The sequence below is a fragment of the Callorhinus ursinus genome, unplaced genomic scaffold (assembly GCF_003265705.2).
Source record: "Callorhinus ursinus isolate GAN/ISIS: 27379988/994484 unplaced genomic scaffold, GSC_fseal_2.0 scaffold12, whole genome shotgun sequence".
Taxonomy (NCBI): domain Eukaryota; kingdom Metazoa; phylum Chordata; class Mammalia; order Carnivora; family Otariidae; genus Callorhinus; species Callorhinus ursinus.
The window spans coordinates 35495512-35515656 of NW_027397074.1; the positions used below are offsets into that span (position 1 = coordinate 35495512).

At 35.4% G+C, this 20145-nt stretch overlaps 1 protein-coding gene across 1 annotated transcript in view; it reads left to right on the top strand.

Moving 5' to 3' along the window:
• LOC112824959 (histone deacetylase 9) overlaps positions 1-20145 on the top strand; it is a 636385-nt gene that overhangs the window by 443313 nt on the left and 172927 nt on the right. Inside the window, exons 17-19 of the mRNA XM_073898929.1 lie at positions 3132-3265; positions 15759-15794; positions 16199-16319. Of these exons, the coding sequence (XP_073755030.1) occupies positions 3132-3265; positions 15759-15794; positions 16199-16319 (291 nt within the window). The remainder of the gene's footprint in view (positions 1-3131; positions 3266-15758; positions 15795-16198; positions 16320-20145) is intronic.

Genomic DNA, 20145 nt, shown 5'->3' on the forward strand with positions numbered 1-20145 from the left:
AAAACAGTAATTCAAAGGGATACATGCACCCCTGTTTATTGCAGCATTATTTGCAATACCCAAACTATGGACATAGCCCAAGTGTCCATTAATAGATGAAAGAATAAAGAAGATGTGGTATATATACATATACAATGGAATATTACTCAGCATAAAAAGAATGAAATCTTGCTATTTGCAACATTATAGATGGAGCTAGAGAGTATAATGCTAAGTGAAATAAGTCAGAGAAAGACAAATACTGTGATCTCATTATATGTGGAATTTAAGAAACAAAACAAACTAACAAAGGGAAGAAAAAGGACAAGCCAAGAATCAGACTTAACTGTAGAGAACAAACTGATGGTTACCAGAGGGGAGGTGGGCAGGGGAATGGGTAAAATAGGTGATGAGGATTAAAGAGTATACTTACCATGATGAAAAAAGAAAGAAAGGGAGGGAGCAAAGGAGGGAGGAAGGAAGGATGGAAGAAAATATATTAAACAGTTCCTGTTATGTAATAGCAACTTATATACTTGATATATCTGAATTGTAAAGACGTTATATATCTTTATAATTTGAATGTTACTTTTTATGTCTGCCTGCTTTCTCTTCTGCCTTTCTACATGTCTTTCTTTTGACTTTATTTAAAAATATTTTTTTCATCTTTTGTGCAAAATGCCATGCAGAAATATAAAGCTGATAAGTTAAATACCTGTAGTAGAGGCACTTGCCAGTAGGAAGATAAGGCATATAAAATAAAAGATAGAATACTGAAGAAGTGAGGCTACAAAAACTTCAGGATTCCAAGGAGATCCACTAGTTAGGTTCATCAAGCAAGACTTTATAATGGAGATAACTGCCCTAGTTCTTATATTTGTTCATTTATTTATGTTTTTCATTCATTCATTAAAAATACTTTTGAGGACCTACTATATTCCAAGCATGTGTATAGACACTAAGAATTCAGATACAAATAACGCAACTCTAGTCTTTGCTTTCATAGATCTCAACAGATAGTGAAGAAAATGTACAATTAACAAGATTATACAACAATTACATAATTGTAATAAATGCTCTGAAGATCTAGAGGATGCTATGAGAACATTAAGTAGGAGACCTAATTTAGAGACATTTATTTAGCCTTGAAGAGTGAATAGGAATTAGCCAAATGAGGGCTGGAGTTATGGGGGACAGGAAGGAAGAATTTGGGGCATAGATGGAACAGCATGTATGAAGATCCCAAGGATGGTATGATTTTGATTGTTTTGAAGAACGGGAGGTAGGCTTTGTGAGAGAAAGGGAGATCAAGGGAGGAGGTTTATGAGATGAAGCTGAAGAAGTGGGGAGGGGCCTATCTGTGCCCTGAGAAATTTTAATCTCATCAGTGAAGTCACCAAAGGATTTAAATAAAGGTAGCTGTGTTGTGGCAAATGGAATTGAGTAAAAGTCAAGTAGCCAGTTACAAGGCTTTATTTTAGGAGTTCAGATTAGAGATAATAGTACCTTGGATTGTGTGTGGTTTTGGCTAGAGATAATTGAGTGTTTCAAGTTGTATTTTGAAGGGAAAACAAACACTATTTGTTGGTTCTTTGGAGACGGAGTGTCCAGAGGATACTAAGGTTTCTTGCTTGAGCAATGGTGGGTCATGATGTCCTTTACTAAAATGAAGGATACTGTGCATGGCTTAAGATGATGAACTCAAATCTGAGACATTCTCACTTTATAAAAACCATGAGACATCCAAATGGAGATTTTGGATGGCAATTCAATAGACAAGTGTGCAAGTGTACTGCTTAGAAGAGGGATCAACATTAAGGATGAAAATGTGAGTCAGGGGCACAGGGATGTATTTTGAAGGCATTTGAGTGTTACGATTGGATATTATTTGGGCCAGCAAAGCAAAGTAACGTTTTTTTCTTAGACATAATTTTTACCACATGGTTTCAAAATACATATGTCATTATTCTGCAATACTCAGATAAATATTTTCCCCTCTTGAGTAGCATTCCTCTAACATGAGATTGTAAGTCAAAGAGAGAATAAAATGCATTAATTAAACTTACTTTACAATAAAATTTACTGGTCTTTATCTGTTCTTATAAGTATAGATACTTATTTTTGTTCTTTAATTTTGGTCTTGAATTCTTTTGCCCTCATTCCCTGCCCCCAGATAATGTATTTCTATGGTAATTTGTTGGAATATTTGATTGGTTAAATGATTTCTTATGTCAGGCAATTTTGTAAGTAACATGTTTTCCCCCCAAGGAATTGCATTAAGGGTGGAAATCTTTTCAAAATTAACCAGAGTTATAATTATCATCTAATTTGTTGCTTTAAAAAGCCCTATTTTATGTATCCATAATAGTTTGTTTCATCATAGTTTTAAGAATCTTTCTCATCATAGGGTCTAACTAAAATATGAAATATGTTAACTCATGATAATTTAAAAGCAGATTTTATTCATCAGGTATCTATGGAATCTCTACTGAAAGTAGTACAATTAATTCACTTTTTTTTTTTACTTTTTCATTTTTTTAGAGAAAAACTTCAAATGTCCCACAGTGTTATAAGATCTACGGTATCCATTATTGCTTACAGACTGGCATAAATTTTGAGAAAAGCACAATAAGCAGGGAGGAAACTGCACAACTCTGAAGGACTTGCTAAGCAGAATAGGCAAGCTGTTGGAAAGTCTTCTAGTTTGTTACAAGGCCTGATCCAAAGTGAAGGTAGAATTACTCATGAAATTAATTCATGATTTAAAGAGTCAGCTCATTTTGTGGCTTCAGTGATAAAATTTAGACCTTGACTGAATTGAATTATCTGTCTAAATGTACTTCATAAGATACTGGTAAAATTACAGTATTTTTAAAAGTTTCTTAAGATATTACCGTCTTCATCACTACAGATTTACTAAGCTAGGGTCTGAGTACTGATTAATCCATGGGTTAACCTTTTTTTGCATTTATATCCAGATACACAAGACTAAATAGTTCTTATGTGCTAGGAATTTGCAAATATGTATTATTTCTCTGTTTGTAAATTTATTTTTAAAAGAATATCTTTTTGGGGATAGTCATATTGTCATCTAACTTGTGTCATTACCTTGTATCATTACTCAGTCTTGCACCGTTTTCTTTGTCCTGAAGGAATTGCTTACGACCCTCTGATGCTGAAACACCAGTGCATTTGTGGCAATTCCACCACCCACCCTGAGCATGCTGGACGAATACAGAGCATCTGGTCACGACTGCAAGAAACTGGGCTGCTAAATAAATGTGAGGTAATCCTAAATTGGCCACACTCTTTTACTTACTTAAATAAATCCTGTAAAGAGGCCAGTATTCATTTGGGTGATAGTAGAAAAATGTTAATGCTGGAGCACAAACACCATGATGGATGAACCATCATTGGTACTAGTAGCATAGCACTTATGACCTGACTCTGGGCTGTGCACATAGTAGAGACTCAGTCCATGTTGATGGACTGAGCAGCTGCATGATATATGTGTGCTATTATTGCAGCACTTTTTGGTATATACGTTGCATGGTTGTTTCCAAATAGGTGTCATTTATTGAGTTAATTTTCTGAGAAACTCTACAAACTGTTAAGTGCTAAGTGGTTGTTATTTCTAATTATAAACTATATAGTGAACTCAGATATATGCCAAATTTGCCTATGGAATTTAAAGATTAACTGTCCTCCTACAAAGAAAATTCACTTCTTTTTATTGAAGTGGCTGATGTTCTTACATTTTTATGGTAGAGGTTTGAGTACTTTTATTTTATTGGTATTTATTTAGATTCACTTCTGCTGATTCCTCTTGAGTCCCATTTTTCATTTAGAAAAATCTATTTCTTAGGCTTTCCAAAGTAAAAATACTATCAATTCAAAAAGGCTCCTATTGTCAGATTTGCAAATTATGTAACAGTCAGCAGCTGTTTGATTTAGTTGCTATAAATGTCCGTTTTTGCTTAAAACCCAGTAACATTCTATATTTGAGTCTAAGACATTTTTAAAAGAAAAATATCCCCCATGTTTTTTTTTCACACTAATTTAACATTTATTGATCAAAGGTATTTTATATTGTGTTCCAAACATGTTCTAGGGGCTAGAATTACAGGATTTCACAAGACAAATAAAGTCCCTGTTATAGACTGACAGTTTAACATGTTGCTCTTTGGTTTTGTTGTCAGTCTTTGCAGATCAGTGAAGGAAATCCAATCTAGTTCTCACCAGTTTAGGAAAAAATTAAATGGATAATATTTTGACTATAGTTATTATCATGAGGAGACAAATATTGAGACTACATTGAATTCATTATACTTTGATAAAATAAAAAAGCAATCTTTGGTACTCCTTTTAAGCTAATTAATTTTTGGCAACCCAAAATGTAGTCCAGAATATTCCTATTGAAAGCCAGTTTAGTTTAAGGCAAATCTGTAAAATAATTTCAATTGAGACAGGAATGTCAAAGCAGACAGAATATTTCTTAGAGTTACGCGCACTTGCCTATATTTGGTAGCCTGAGTTATATCAGTCTGATCCTTCTTCTCTGCAAAGTAGTAAACATGAAAGAATTTGAGCTAGATTTATTTCTCTGATTTCTTTCTTGCGAAAAAGCCTATTATTCATCTTTTGCCAGTAGCATCCATATTATATGGCAGAAGACTTTTTCATACTTTATGGTAAATTATAAAGTTATCATTAAGGTTTTTATGTTTTTGGTGATGCACTTTGGAGGCTAAACCACTCTGTCGTCTACACAATCCCATATGGAGTAAATGAAGTAAACCAGCAAGGGGACTTATCTGTGGTGAACTGGTCTTAATGGACATTGATTCATGTGAACATTCTTGTTTCACCTTTGCATCAACTATAGATGTTTTCCAGCGTGACATTCTTTCTGTGCTTTTACCAACTAAGGCATTGCTGTTTACATTTTTTTTTTCACTTTCAGGTCTTTATTAAATCCTGGACCCTTACCCCAGCCATTCCAAATTAGCAGTGGCTGATCACAGTCTTCAAATGCGCTGTTAGATTATGGTATTCCTCAAATCTATTACCTGAGGGAATACTGGCTATGAAAGGAGCAAAGTGCCCAGAAATAAATGGAATGTAATATAGCTCACACTAGTCTTAACATTTAAAAATCTGTTATCCATTTCTGATCAGGCTTCTTTTTCAGTTCCCCATACATCACAGTATTTTAGTTCTATATTATTTGAAAGCATAAAATTCATTATACAACAGCACTTGACTGATGTGATATCAGACCAAGGGTGAAATGGTAGAAGTACAGAAGGGCTGATGAGAACGAGTGAATCTAGCCCCAGCCCAGTCAGCTAAATAAGTGTCTCTCTGGAAGCAATCACACAATTACAAATAATGCACTTGAAAGCCCAGATCAGCAGATTTGCTCCTAATGAAGGCCAAGCACAAAAATATGATCCATAACTTCACAGTAATGTAAACAGAACACTCTTTTTGCTAACATAGTTTGAAAACAGTTCACCAGTTTGATTTCTTAAGTGATGAAATTGTTGCCCATAATATATTTATTTGCTCCTATATTATCAGGTATCTATGACTTTATTCTGACCTAATCTTAAAATGAAATTTCTAAAACCATTAAAAAACATTTTAAGATACCTAGGAATTTGATGTTTGTGTGTAAATGATTTTAGGAATATTCAAAATGGAATTTTAAAAATGATCCATAATCAAACAAATATTACCCTTTTCCAGAGACTTTCAGGTTCTATATAAAATAAAACAAAGTAAAAAAAGGGGTAAAACAGAACCACAAGAAACATGACTTATTTTTTTTCCCTGATTGTTTCTACTGGACAAGTTGGGGAGAAAATAAAAAGGGAACATACAGAGATTATTTCAAACCAGTTTAGCCCATTCAGAAATAGTAGAATCTACTTCCTTAGCCAGTATTCTCCCTAGTAAATGCAACTAAAACAAGTGATATATGTTTATTGTGGATTTTCTTTTAAAGTTTTTGATTTGACAAGTTAAATTTTTTTAATATTTATTTATTTATTTATTTGAGAGAGAGAATGAGATAGAGCATGAGAGGGGGGAGGGTCAGAGGGAGAAGCAGACTCCCTGCTGAGCAGGGAGCCCAATGCGGGACTTGATCCCGGGACTCCAGGATCATGACCCGAGCCGAAGGCAGTCGCTTGACCAACTGAGCCACCCAGTCACCCTTGACAAGTTAAATCTAATGTACACATTTATTAATATATTACTAGCCATCTTTCAAGGATGCTAACCTTTCTGTCTCAAGCCAAATTATTTTGAAAGTTTCAGTGATGCAGAAGAGCAAAACCACAGAAACATAAATCAAGCCTTTTAGCAATTCACCAAAACTCAACAATCAGTTGTTGAAAAATCAGGAGAGAAGTATACTATAAGTGGCAAGTGGCTAGGTACATGGCAGGTGCATTAACCAGTTAAAGAGGCAAAAAGTTTCCTATATAGGCTAATAGATTTTTCGGTTCGTGTTTATGAACCTTCTGTAGAGATCAAGGCCAATGACAATATCTTCCAATTGGACTTGACTTATTCACTCCAAGAGAAAGATTTAGATTTCAGCTTGGGTATGAATGAATATTTACCAGGATGGCTGAAGAACTTAAGGAGAATGAGACCTTTCTTTCTAAATTTGTGTAGGTAGGACTATCAGGAAGTTGAAGTCCAGCTCTGTTTGTTCCTGGATCATGTCTAGAGCATACATTCCTGAGAGGGTAAAATCTATGTGTCTAAGACTCCAGGGATGTGAGTACCAGCCCTTTTGTCTAGGTTATCACTCTTTCCTAAGCAGTATAGACAAATGCCTGACCTGGTTGTAAACAGTAAGAACTCCACTAAGTTGTCTCACAGGATAGAGGATTTATTAGATTTTGTAGAAAAGGATATAATCTAATAAGAATATGACACCTAGAAGCTGGGTCAGTTTGTTTTTCCCCCACATCCAGTGAGTGTTGTGCTGTCTTTGAACACTATTTTCCTGCCAGGTTTGTGTAGCTACCCATAGTTAGGGTTTAGCCTTTGCTTTCAATGAAGGAATCAACAGAGTTCTGGGGACATATCTCTGGCCAGCAAGCAGAAACCTGAGGCTGGGTAAGTGGTGTTCATTTATCGATTACAGTGGTGCTCAAATGTTAGCATATATCAGAATCACTGGGAATGCTAAGACACAGATTGCTGGGCTCCAGACTCAGAGTTTCAGATTCAACAGTAGTGGAGTCCTATTGGAGCGAGGTCTATGAATTTGTGTTGCTAACACGTGTCTGAGTAATCCCGAGACTGCTGATCTGGCCATCACACTTTAAGAACAGGGATACATCGATTCAACAAACAGTATATCAAAATTTTTATTTTCCCAGGCTCCTGTGTTAGGAACTGGAAATATAATACCAAGAAGATGCATACCCTGCCTACAAGGAGGTTACTGTATGGTAGGATCAGCAAACATTAATCAAATGATCACATAAATAAATAAATAAATAATTACAAGATCCCAAGAGGATTTGAGTCACTAGTTTATGTTACAATTATTTTAAAGACTCTTGCTGATTGAGCTTGGGGAAGAAATAAAATGAGAAAGACTGTGGCCCGCTGCCTCCATAGTCTTGACAGCATCAGAAGGGCCATCTAAACAAGAGATAGAAGTGGAAATATCACATCTTAGACTTCAGGGAGAAAATACCCCAGACCTGATGCTGAATACCTTGCTCTCTTTCTGTTTTTATTCACATTCATTTTAGGATTACTGTTCCACTGGGAAAACAGTAAGGAGTCTCAATTTTACTGGCATTCAGAGAAAAGTCAGCTTCCCTCAACCAACAGAATAGTCAATTTTGCAATTAAACAATGATATGATAGAAAAGATGGCAATTTGAAAACATTTAAAGTCCTCCTTTGTTTCAAAATAACAGACTGATCCACAAATCAGACTTATGTATTGTGTCAGTTTATTTAGCAGTGTAGAAAAATTAATCAAAATGGATTCCTTCAAGGGTTATTGTTCAACGTTAGATTTGACCTTAGTACTGCCATTAATTATCTGTATACTTTTGTCAAATCATTTAACCTTACTGATCCTTGGTTTTCCCATGTGTAAGATGAGGCTCTTAAGCAGGATATTTGCTAGGATCTTTTCCAACTCTGATATCATATGAAATTAGATGGCTAAGAGTTCATTTGGAACATAACACTTTCTTTGGTTAAGAGTAGATGAAATTTTTAGGATATTTAGTAAACATACTGCTTTTTATTTTGTAAGCTATAGTGTAAGTTGGTTGTGCTTACTAGTCCTGATTAGCAGCCAGGGAAAACATTAGTCTTCATTATATTAGATTACAGTGGTTACGTGGGTTAACTTCTTTTGGCATGACGTGGCACTGTTTTTTGAAAATTGAGGTGGTTAGTAGTCCTTCATGCCAGTACTATTTAATTTTTTCCCCTATTGAATCATTCATATTTAGTTTAGTGATTCTGTTGGGAGCAAAAAGCAGAATCAGCAGCTTTCTTGTCACCGTTAAGAAATGGATCTGTAGGGGTTATTTGTCCTCTTTAGGAACAAGCCCTTTGATTAGGTAGCCAGGTTTCTAAAATGTGTGTGCCCTGAAGAAAAGAATGTGCTTTTCTGTGCTTAAAAAATTGTAGAGAATGACCCATCATCTGTTAGAAATGCACTTGCAGTTGTTTTTCCAGAAGTGTTCATGACTCTCAGCCCCACCAAGCCACCCACAGACATTTTCTTGCTCTCACATTTGTTTTGAGAATAATAACATTTTATAATGCTTTTGTTGGATTACATATTACGTGGAATTTGCATTGGCTCTTTGTGACTAATATTGAATAACTTTGTTTTGCTTAATTCATAAGTAAAAACCATAAGCAACATACTGTGCTGAAATGTTTAACTCTTTTATTCAAGTGCCAACACAAAGTAATTACAAAGCAATTCTGGGACCTGAAACCAAGCTACTGTTGCCCCTTCTGGGACTTCCTCAGCAGTTCCAATGAGAGCAGCTTTAATGTAAAATCTTAAGATGCTAAGAAACTCAAGGCTAGGGTCCCATTCTTTTCCTGCACATACAGGTGATTTTAAAAGATCTTTTGCAAATCTAAATAAAGAAATATAATACTCTTTGGAGAAATACTTTTGAAATGTGTGGGTTTTCTGACATCAGTGCTACAAAGCACTAAATGCTGCAAGTTAATTCAATTAAACATTTGTTTTATAGAGTAATCTAACTAGATGGCAGCACATAACAGCTTACTGTTTTGTTTAGTTTGCAAAACATTTTTTTTGTGTGTGTTTGTGTCTTAGAATCTAACCACAAAGCAGTAAGGGAGTCTTGTGAATTGTCTCTAAAGGATATGGCAGTCTTGGGAAGCAGTACAATGTAGATGTGATGAGTAAACCAGGGTACATTATGTCATTATTCTGAGAGACTTTTGTAAATCATAGTAGAGTGGACCTACGCAGATAAATACATTAAAATTACTGTGCAGCCTGTATTCAGAATTAAGATGATTTAGAATTTTTTGTTTTGATTTTTATTTCTGAAAAAAAGGAAGAATTAATGTGGAAAACAACCAACAAAAGGAAATAAAACAGGCTGCCCTTCTGAGTCCATTTGGAAAGTGAGACAGGATTTTTTTAAACAGCAGCATTAAAGCTTATTAGCAAAAATGAATAGTTACATGTTTTTCAACCATCTGAAAATTGCAGTTCTAAAGTAATACAAAATATTTATTGTGACAAAATTTTTTTCATATGTAATTACTATTTAAAAAATCAGGGCTTTAACCCAAACCATTAAAACGTTCATTTACAGTTGTTTACAAAATAATTATAATATAGGAGATGTAGTTACATGAAATCATTAAAATTGAGCAGTTACACTAAAGGGTAACATTTTTTACTTTTTGATGAGTATAATGTTTTGAAATGAGTGAAAAGAAAACATTAAAAAATATATAGTACATATCCTTTTTACCACTCAGACCTTTATTATTGAGTGGGATTTGCTGTTTTTCTGAAGTGCTTTTCCAATTGTTCTATGCACCCTGAAATATTTTTAAATAAATTGTAATGATCGAATCAAGCAGTTTTCCAAGCAAGTAGAGGCACTTGTTTCGAGGAACAGATAGACCTTTTTTACTTCCCAACCTTCGCTGTGATAAGCATTAATTGTAACTACTCTTTAGTTTGAAATGTGGGTTAGTACAGTGTCAGTATCTTGAATTCACTTAAGAGCAGAATGAATGGACAGCTCCCTCTTACCTGTAGTTCTGGACCTAGGATGCCCATTAAAATCCACAGGGTGGTTCTAACTATCTGGATGGCCAGGCTGTCCCCAGATAAAGTTAATCAGAAGCTCTGGAGGTAGGACCCAGGCAACAATACCAATACCTTTTAAACTTCCAGAGCTGATTCCAAGGTGAAGATAATATTAAAAATCACTGCAATAGAAACTGAGCTTCTTAACATAAGCTTAATGAAGTCGAGACAAAAAGGTTAATAGAGTCAAATATTTGGAGATGGGAGAGTAACAGAAGCTGGCTAAGAAACAAAGGTAGCATTAACTCAGAAGTTCCATACGCAAACTTAAAAATTGGGAAAAGTGTTCATTATTTTGAAGTTATCGGAGGGTAGGAATGTGAATTCTAAAAAGTACTCTTATTTTTCAATTATGATGAAGCATATAAGAAATTGGCTTCAAAAAATAGCTAGTATTCCTTTGAAAAGCTTCCTAGTGTGATTTCCTCTCTTCCTCAACCATAGTAATTTATTGCTCTGATTATTATATTTGCTTCCCTGAGACAAATATATAAATTAAAATAAAGGATATTTTGTTGAGTTTTTGTGTATAAGATTATTTCACATAGAATCTTACCATTTTAAGGATGAAGGGGAACATCAAAGTAATTTGGTCCAACCTCCTAATTTTATAAATAGAGAAACAAAGGTCCAGAAATGTGCCTCCTAGCTGGCTACAGGCATGTTAGAGATAGGCGAGAGTCAGAACCTAGAACTCAGGGCTCCTTACTTGCAGTGTATTTTCTTTCCATGTGACTGACAGAAGGACCACAAGCCTGTTGGGCTGCCTGTCTGCTTAATTACCTCCTTCCTTCTTTCACTCCCCTTACTTTAAAAGAAAAACTCTGACGGGAAAAGGTTATTAGACCACAAGGGATATTGGAAGGAAAGAATGCAGTTGTAGGTGGCAGGGAGGGTTGAAACTATCCTTTATGTAAAATTTAAAGAAACAATTGGTTGTAGCATTTGAAAACTCCAGTAGGTACACTTGGGCATGAGCAATGAGACCAGATTTTTGAATTTGTTTAAGAGAGAGAAGTGTATCAAGAAAAATGAACAGGCCGTGAACTGACCCATTAAATATTAAGTATGGAATTTGTAACAGAAGGTAACTTTGACACTCCTACGTCATTTATGATTCTTTAACTTTTGAAGTCTGCAACCCTGTGAATTTTTGTAGGAAAAAAATAAAAAAGCATCCCTATATTTAGGGACACTGGATGAAATATCTTCAGAAAATGAAATATTTCAGGGGAAATTATTGCCTAATATGTCACCACTTTGAAAATGATTAAAGAAAATGGGGTCTCCCCCAGCAGAGGCAGGTACTTTGACTTGTCAAATTTAAGTTGGACATTTTCTCTTAGTTTGGAACTGCCACAAAATGAGCCCTTTCATGTCCTCAATAATACCAAACCAATGCAATCCATCTGTTCTGCTAAATTATTTCTAGTTCCCTAACCAAAGGCACTGCTTTTTCATGCATTTTATCATGATTTTATGCCCTTTATTATATTTTACAAAAGGTTCTGATTCCTCCAGGGCCAATGAGAACTGATTAGGACACTGGCCTCAATCCAGGCTTTGAACACAGGAGGGGAAGGAATAGAACTGTTTCCTTTTTCCCCTGCTCCTTGGCAGAAAAAAAATATGAATGTATACCGTGTGTGTGCTCTGTGTGTGGGTGGGTGTGGGTAGGCTGCATTTTATCCTGTCACAGTATGACTTTGTAGATCATGTTCGGAACATTCCTTTTATAATCAGGTTGCATTAATGGGCTTTATTTCAGAAAGACTGTTTCTTTAGGAAAGAACCATGGTGTGTTGTGAGACTCAGTGATATGGTCATTTTACATAACTTCAGTCAACTTCAAACCTGAATGTAGACTGTTTGGGGCTCTAAACTAAATAAGATCATATACCCCAGGTACTTAGCACTGAGAGTAGGCACTCTGCATGTTAGTTTCTTTACTACTGTCAGGGAAGAACTGCTTGAATGCAAGTCACAGAAAATGAAAATATAATAATGAATACAACCTACATCACAGGGTTTCTTTATTAGGAAGATGAAAGAAGAGCTGTAAGTTTTCTTTCCTAAGCCTATATTGGTAAGGTATTTAAGGACTTATATTTAGATTTCAAGTAAGAAAGACCCAGAAGAATGCCATCCCTTATATGCATTGAGTGTCCAAATATACTCAGAATTCTCAAAAATCCTTTTGGTCAGAATCATAGATGACTTTAGATAGACATCCTGCATGCTGAGTATCTCTGAGAACGGAAATCAGTATCTCCCTAAATTATGATTATTGGAGCACTTTATCCTATTTTGTGACTCATTATGCTGTTGACCTTTGACTCAAGAGAGCATCATGAGAGAGAAATGAAAGAATAAAGGCTACACAGGAAATAGAAAATATGGGAAGGGCTTGAATGAAAATATCTATATTTAAGCATAAACATTTAATAAATTGCTGATGATAATACCAGAAATGAGAATTGTTGGGAACCTCAATTTGAGAGGAAAAGTTAAATGTGACAAATTTAAGACATCTGATAAAAGTGACACAAAATGGACCTACCCCAGGAGATCCTATGTGTTAAGAAGGAAAACTATTGCTATTTCAGGATTTTCAGCTTAGTCATCCACCAAGTTTCCACAGCAGTGCCCCTGTGAGATATAAATCTCCGAACATGCTTTCTCCAGATCATTTCTCTAGGTAGAAACATTTTTCATACTGAGTTGGTTTTTACTGCTCCCTTTCTGTAGAAACATGCACATCCTCTTTGTAGGTCTTGTTGTCTAGCATTCATAGAAGCAGAGCTGATTATCAAGAATAAGCCCTACATTATATTCAGTGTAATTATTTTTTAAGAAATATATTCTCTAATAACAAAAAGAACCAGTATGAAATGCTTCCTTGGAGTCATAAGGGAACAGAAGAGGGGGGCAGAAAGAAATCAAAGTGCAAACTTAGGACCTGTCTTACATTTTAATAGTGAAAGGTAGAACAAGAGTGTGAACCAGAGCAGAATACCTTCCGAGTAAGTCAGTGCTAAATAGGCTGCACCAGATGTCCTCTCCTTACTGTCAGTTAACTGATACCACACAAGAGGGTAACTGAGAGTCAGCAGGTGTCCTTTTATGATTTATCAGCATTTGGGCTACCATCAATAATTAAATCTTGTTAGCAGATTATTTTTGAAGTGTGTGATTGAGCATTCAGCATAAATGTCAGTGGGATTGTGGGAGAATGAGAAAGGAGTTGGGACAAGCATGAAGTGTATGGTATGTGAATATATGTGACTAGTTTATGAAAACATAAAGATATGTTTATTGTTAATGGTATTTAATGTTATGCCAGAGGCAAAAATTCAATTTAGAGTTGAAAAACATATCTTTATAGAGAAAGAGAAAGGGAAAAAAATTGACAAAACTGTATGATAGTAGTCAAAACGTGGGTTTGATTGTTAGCTATAGAACTGAGGTTGTTTAAGATATAGATGTTTCAGTGTATCGGGATGTGAAATGTTAGTGGCTCTTAATTTCATAGACTCACAGAAATGAAAGCTGGAAGCCCTATTATTTCATGTTGTTCATTATTCTGCCAGACTAAGACTGGTTACCACAGTCTGGTTTCCAGTGCTATGCTCATTCCAATTTTAGGTGACTCAGACCGTGGAGTTACCACTGTTTATCTTGGGGGATTTTCCACCAGCTGAAATCTCACAGTTAAAATGTTAACCTTTAATATTTCTTTGAACATTCTCTTGCTTATTTTATCTCATTATTTGCTCTTCTCTTTCTTTGGTTGTTCTGGTCTTTCATAAATGCTTCCAAATTTAATGTTTACCAGCAAGCCACCTATGTCAATAAATGTTTATTTATTGATCAGAGCAGTGGCTGACCATGTGGCCATCATTAAATTTGCCTTTATCTTCGGCATTACTTACCTGGTTTAATTTCATCATTCAGCACCTAACTGGAAATAATTTCTCTACAGGATTTAAAATTTTTTTCTAGAAATGTAAATTGGGTGTCAAAAACCGGGAACTTCAATGCTATGACAAAGAAAATTCCATAAGCATTTGTTTATTTATTTGGCACATAATAGCACAGTGTCAAGAAGTTTCTGTTTTACATCATTCCCACTACCTTGTTCTTACCCCTCGGGTCCCCCACCATTCCTCTCTCACTGTGACATGATGATTTATTTTCTGTGACAAGCGCAGCTCTGCCCTCTACCCAGTAAACCCCTAGGAAGTGTCCGCATATTGAGATTTTCCCAGCCTACTCCCTTAAACATCAACAGCAACCACATCTCCTTAAACTAGGGAGGTTGAGTATGGAATTGTCCTGGTCCTGAGAGAGGTGTTGTTGTCTCCTGATGTTTCCATGTCAGCTGGTGATTCCATGGACAGGAACATGAGGGGACGACATTCCCTGAACAGATTCTCTTTGAATTACAGTGTAGTTCTCTACTAATACAATACTAGGAATTAACATTACAAGTACCTTGTTGTGACACATATTTTAAGTGAAATGTTAATACTGCCTGGGTAATTTTAGGAAGCACAGCAATTTTCAAAAGTATGGCTAATTAACTCCATACATCAGCATGATGTTTTTTAATTTTTATTTATTTTTATTTTTTTAAAGATTTTATTTATTTGTCAGAATGAGAGAGAGAAAAAGAGACAGAGAGAGCACACGCACTCTCACAAGCAGGGGGAGCAGCAGAGGGAGAAGCAGGCTCCTGCTGAGCAGGGAGCCCGTTGTGGGGCTCCATTCCAGCACCCTGGGGCCATGACCTGAGCCGAAGGCAGTTGTTTAACTGATTGAGCCACCCAGGCATCCCCAACATGATGTTTATTGGGCTTATAGATATGCCAACTGAGAAATGTAGCCAGGAAGAATACTTTGCATATTGACTAACTGACGTTTCACTTAATGTACAATTTTTTCTATGTTGAAGGACCATGGTTTGTTAGTTGAAGTGCAAGTTTCTGCCTAGCATGTGCATAAAAATATTGACTGAGTCTAGAGTGTGTCAGACTATCTCTGCTAAACAGCAGTTTTTGTTTTTGTTTAATTTCTATTCTGTCACAGACTAGTGGTTTTATAAAATACATTAAATTACTATAAAAATAAAATAAAAAATGAAGACACCAAGATTATATTAGATTCAATAGACATAAAAATAGTCTGTCCAATTACTATAAAAGTTTCTAAATATCTACTCTGAATTTCTATATAGACCTCATCACGGACAGTTCATGAACAGTTCCTGAAATGTTACTGACCCCATCGGACACACTTTGAAACACTGATCTAGATTAGTAGTTCTGTGAGGTGCACATACATGAAGTGATCAGCATTTTGGTGATAATCAAATACATTAAAATGTATTGGTACTTACGTTCTTTAGGAAATAATAAAGAATTTGTTCCAACAACTTGTACAGGTGAGTGTAAAATAAGATTTTAATGAATTTACTTCTCAGCCAAACAGTAGCCCCTATTTTTGTTGTTGTTTTTTATTTATTTATTTTTTTGCCGCTGTTTGTTTTTAAGCTGCTACTTTTACAAAGGAGTTAACTATTAAATTTTTTATTATAGATTTATTTTTTATGCCAAAGACTATGCTTTATGTCAGTTGCCTGTTTAGGCATAAGCAATCCATAGGATCTGAACCTTACATACACTCCATTTTTCAAATGTTATTATGGTAGTTTACTAAGCAAATCAGTGTCACATTCCTGCATGATAAAATTCAGTTAATTGTTAATCATCTTAAATGTGACTTAGGTCTTACTTTCTTCTAAATGTTGTCAGTGGAGTACTGTAGGCTTCTGCTGTTTTCTTTCAGCGAATTCAAGGTCGAAAAGCCAGCCTGGAGGAAATACAGCTTGTTCATTCTGAACATCACTCACTGTTGTATGGCACCAACCCCCTGGATGGACAGAAGCTGGACCCCAGGACACTCCTAGGTCTGTACAGGTCTCCATTCTACTGAGAACAGCACATTCCAGCACTATCATTAGTCAATGCTCTTGTCAGTTCAAAATACTTGGCAAGCAGTGTGACAAAAAATCAGCTTTTCCAACAGCATTGCTCTGTGGAATGAGTTGTTTACAATAAAAGCCAATGTAGATTAAGAAACTTTTGCATTAGAAAAAATGATAATGCAAGTTCCATGATGTTTACTTTTAAATTAACCTTTTTTTGAATAGTTTTTGTTCACTATGTTTCAGCCTACAGAAATGGATGCATTGTTGAGTTTGTTTGCCCACATTTTTAAACTAAAAGAAAAAAAGGTTTTCACATTCTTTATGCAAATTTATCTTCACCTTTCCAATTTCTTTTGTGTCTTTTCGTTCTTTTTTTCTATGACCTTAACAAACAAAGGGCACAGTACCAACTTACTTTAAGTCAAAATTCCTTATTACTATGCTAGAACACTGCATTTTATAGTAAGATTGCAATTTTTTTAATTTATTATTTTTTAAGTAATCTCTATACCCAACGTGGGCCTCAAACTCACAATCCAGGTTCAAGAGTTGCATGCTCTTCCAGCTGAGCCAGCCAGGCACCCTGCATTTTAAATCTTGGTATAATCTATTTAGTGAATGCTTAACTATGGAATTAAATAGTAAAAAGTAGATGGCAGAAGTAGAAAACTAATAAATATAATTTTTAATTAATATATAATTTTTCATACATTTACCGTCAGGTTTTAAAATAAAATTTATGTTGCAGAGCTTTACATAAACTTATGAGTGATAGAAACAACAGATTTCAGAAAACAGTTTGTGACAAAACCGTATTTTCGCTAGAACAATTAATTATATTAAATTCATTAATCTTTTATAATGAAATAACAATACACGACGTGACAATGTATGCCACAAGGATCATGTTTAAATATTTTAACTAAAAGGGTATTTTAGGGCTTTTTCTTGTCCCTTTCTTTCAAATAAACCTATTGTGTCAGATCCAAAGTATTGGACCCTTTAGCACCTAATTCAACACTATTTCTAGACAGTTTATGTTAACTGGTCCTAACCAGTTCAAAAACAAGGATATGGGGGCGCCTGGGTGGCTCACTTAGTTAAGCATCCGAATCTTGGTTTCATCTCAGGTCATGATCAAGCCCCCTTTTGGGCCCCTTGCTCAGCATGGAGTCTGCTTGAGATTCTCTCTTTCTCCCTCTGCCCCTCCCCGACCTTGTGTGCTCACACACTCTCTCTCTCAAATAAATAAATAAATAAATAAATAATCTTTAAAAAACCCCACAAAAGCAAGTATATGACATGTAATAGACAGGCATCTTATAAAGCAATTATAAAGGGAAATTAACAGTTACCCATTATAATGCTTCCATTCTGCCTTTTTAAAACAAGTGGCAGGCATCCCTAAATTTATGAAGTAAAGGCATATGGGTGAGTGTATGTGAGCATGTGCATGCATGCAGGGTGGGTAGTGGTAGCTTGGAGAGAAATTGATAGAAATGGAAACATAAAGATTACTCAATTTTCATAACAAGTCAGGAAACGATAGATGTTGGTGGGGATGTGGAGAAAGGGGAACCCTCCTACACTGTTGGTGGGAATGCAAGCTGGTGCAACCACTCTGGAAAACAGTATGGAGGTTCCTCAAACAGTTGAAAATAGAGCTATCATACGATCCAGCAATTGCACTACTGGGTATTTACCACAAAGTTACAAATGTAGGGATCCGAAGGGGTACATGCACCCCAATGTTAATAGCAGCAATGTCCACAATAGCCAAACTGTGGAAAGAGCCAAGATGTCCATCGACAGATGTATGGATAAAGATGTGGTGTATATATATACAATGGAATATTATGCAGCCATCAAAAGGAATGAGATCTTGCCATTTGCAATGACATGGATGGAACTGGAGGGTATTATGCTGAGTGAAATACGTCAATCAGAGAAAGACATGTATCATATGACCTCACTGATATGAGGAATTCTTAATCTCAGGAAACAAACTGAGGGTTGCTGGAGTGGTGGGGGGTGGCTGGGTGATAGACATTGGGGAGGGTATGTGCTATGGTGAGCACTGTGAATTGTACAAGACTGATGAATCACAGATCTGTACTTCTGAAACAAATAATGCAATATATGTTAAGAAAAAAAAAGAAGAAGATAGCAGGAGGGGAAGAATGAAGGGGAGTAAATTGGAGGGGGAGACGAACCATTAGAGATGATGGACTCGGAAAAACCAACTGAGGGTTCTAGAGGGGAGGGGGGTGGGGGATGGGTTAGCCTGGTGATGGGTATTAAAGAGGGCACGTTCTGCGTGGAGCACTGGGTGTTATGCACAAACAATAAATCATGGAACACTACATCAAAAAATGATGTAATGTATGGTGATTAACATAACAATAAAAAATTATTAAAAAAAGATTACTCAATTTTCAGAAAACATGTTAAAATTCAATGATGAGACATAATTTGTATAGTAGAATTAAAGTTATATATTAATATAAAGGCAAGTCAGTCCAAACATAAGTAATCTATGTTTTTTTTCTCGTTTCTTTTGAAGGAATCAGTCTTTGAACATGCAGATCTTTTACATAAAGTACTTCTTTTGCTATGGATACTGTTTAATAAATGTCCTTACTTTAACACGAATTAATAATCCCACCTAGTTTACCACAAAGATCAAGTAAACTGAACATTAACTTTCATGGTTTTATGAAGTAAAAATACTCATGTATTTAAAGATAGGAAGCTATGTCCATTTTGAAATTTTTTAATTTAGTAGAAAATCTTAATTTTTTTATTCTAACCATAGTCTCAAATGATAAATCATCCTAGGCATAGGTGTAGGTACTTTGAATTTAATTGGGATAAACTTACACATAGGTGTTTGAGAGATGTTTCAAACAACCATTATTCCACATTTTAAGAGAAAGGACATATCTGTAGAAGAAATGAAGAGATAAACTTCAGCAAGTCCAAACTGTTTTACTTATGAAACATGGCAATACTACTGATTTTTTAAATGAAATTTGACACTTGGACAAAACTGATTTTCTCAAAATAGTTGACAACTATCATTTTAAAATGTGATGATTTAAAAGTGAATTCCAATGTATAATTTAGAACCTGGACAAAGGTCTTTTTCATATATGTTTGCCATGAAAACACCAAGTGTCAATAGTTGAGTTTTTACAGGATTTTTTTTGTCATTGTCCATTGATGAAATTTTATTGGAATATACCCATCCCCATTCTTTTTTTTTAATTTTTTATTTTAATTCTAGTTAGTTTACATCCAGTGTTAATATTAGTTTCAGGTGTATGATAGGGTGATTCAGCAGTCCATACAAGACCAGGTGCTCATCACAGCAAGTGCAGTCCTTAATCTCCATCACCTATGTAATCCATTCCCTCCCTCTCCCTGGTAACCATCAGTTTGTTTTCTATAATTAAGAGTCTGTTTTGTGGTTTGTCTCTCTCTCGCTGTATTTCCCTTTGCTCATTTTTTTTTTGTTGTTTTTTGTGGGGTTTTTTTTGGGGGGGGAGAGAGGGAGGGGAAGAGAGACAGAGAGAAAGCATGTACGCATGAGCTAGTGAGCAGGGGAGGAGCAGAAGGAGAGGGAGAATCTTAAGCAGGCTCCAGGGCTCAATCCCAGGACCCAGAGATCATGACCTGAACTGAAATCAAGAGTCCAGCACTTAACTGACTGAGCCACCCAAGGCTTTATTCTCAAATTCTACATGTGAGTGAAATCATATGGTATTTGTTTTTCTTTTCTTTCTTTCTTTTTCTTTCTTTCTTT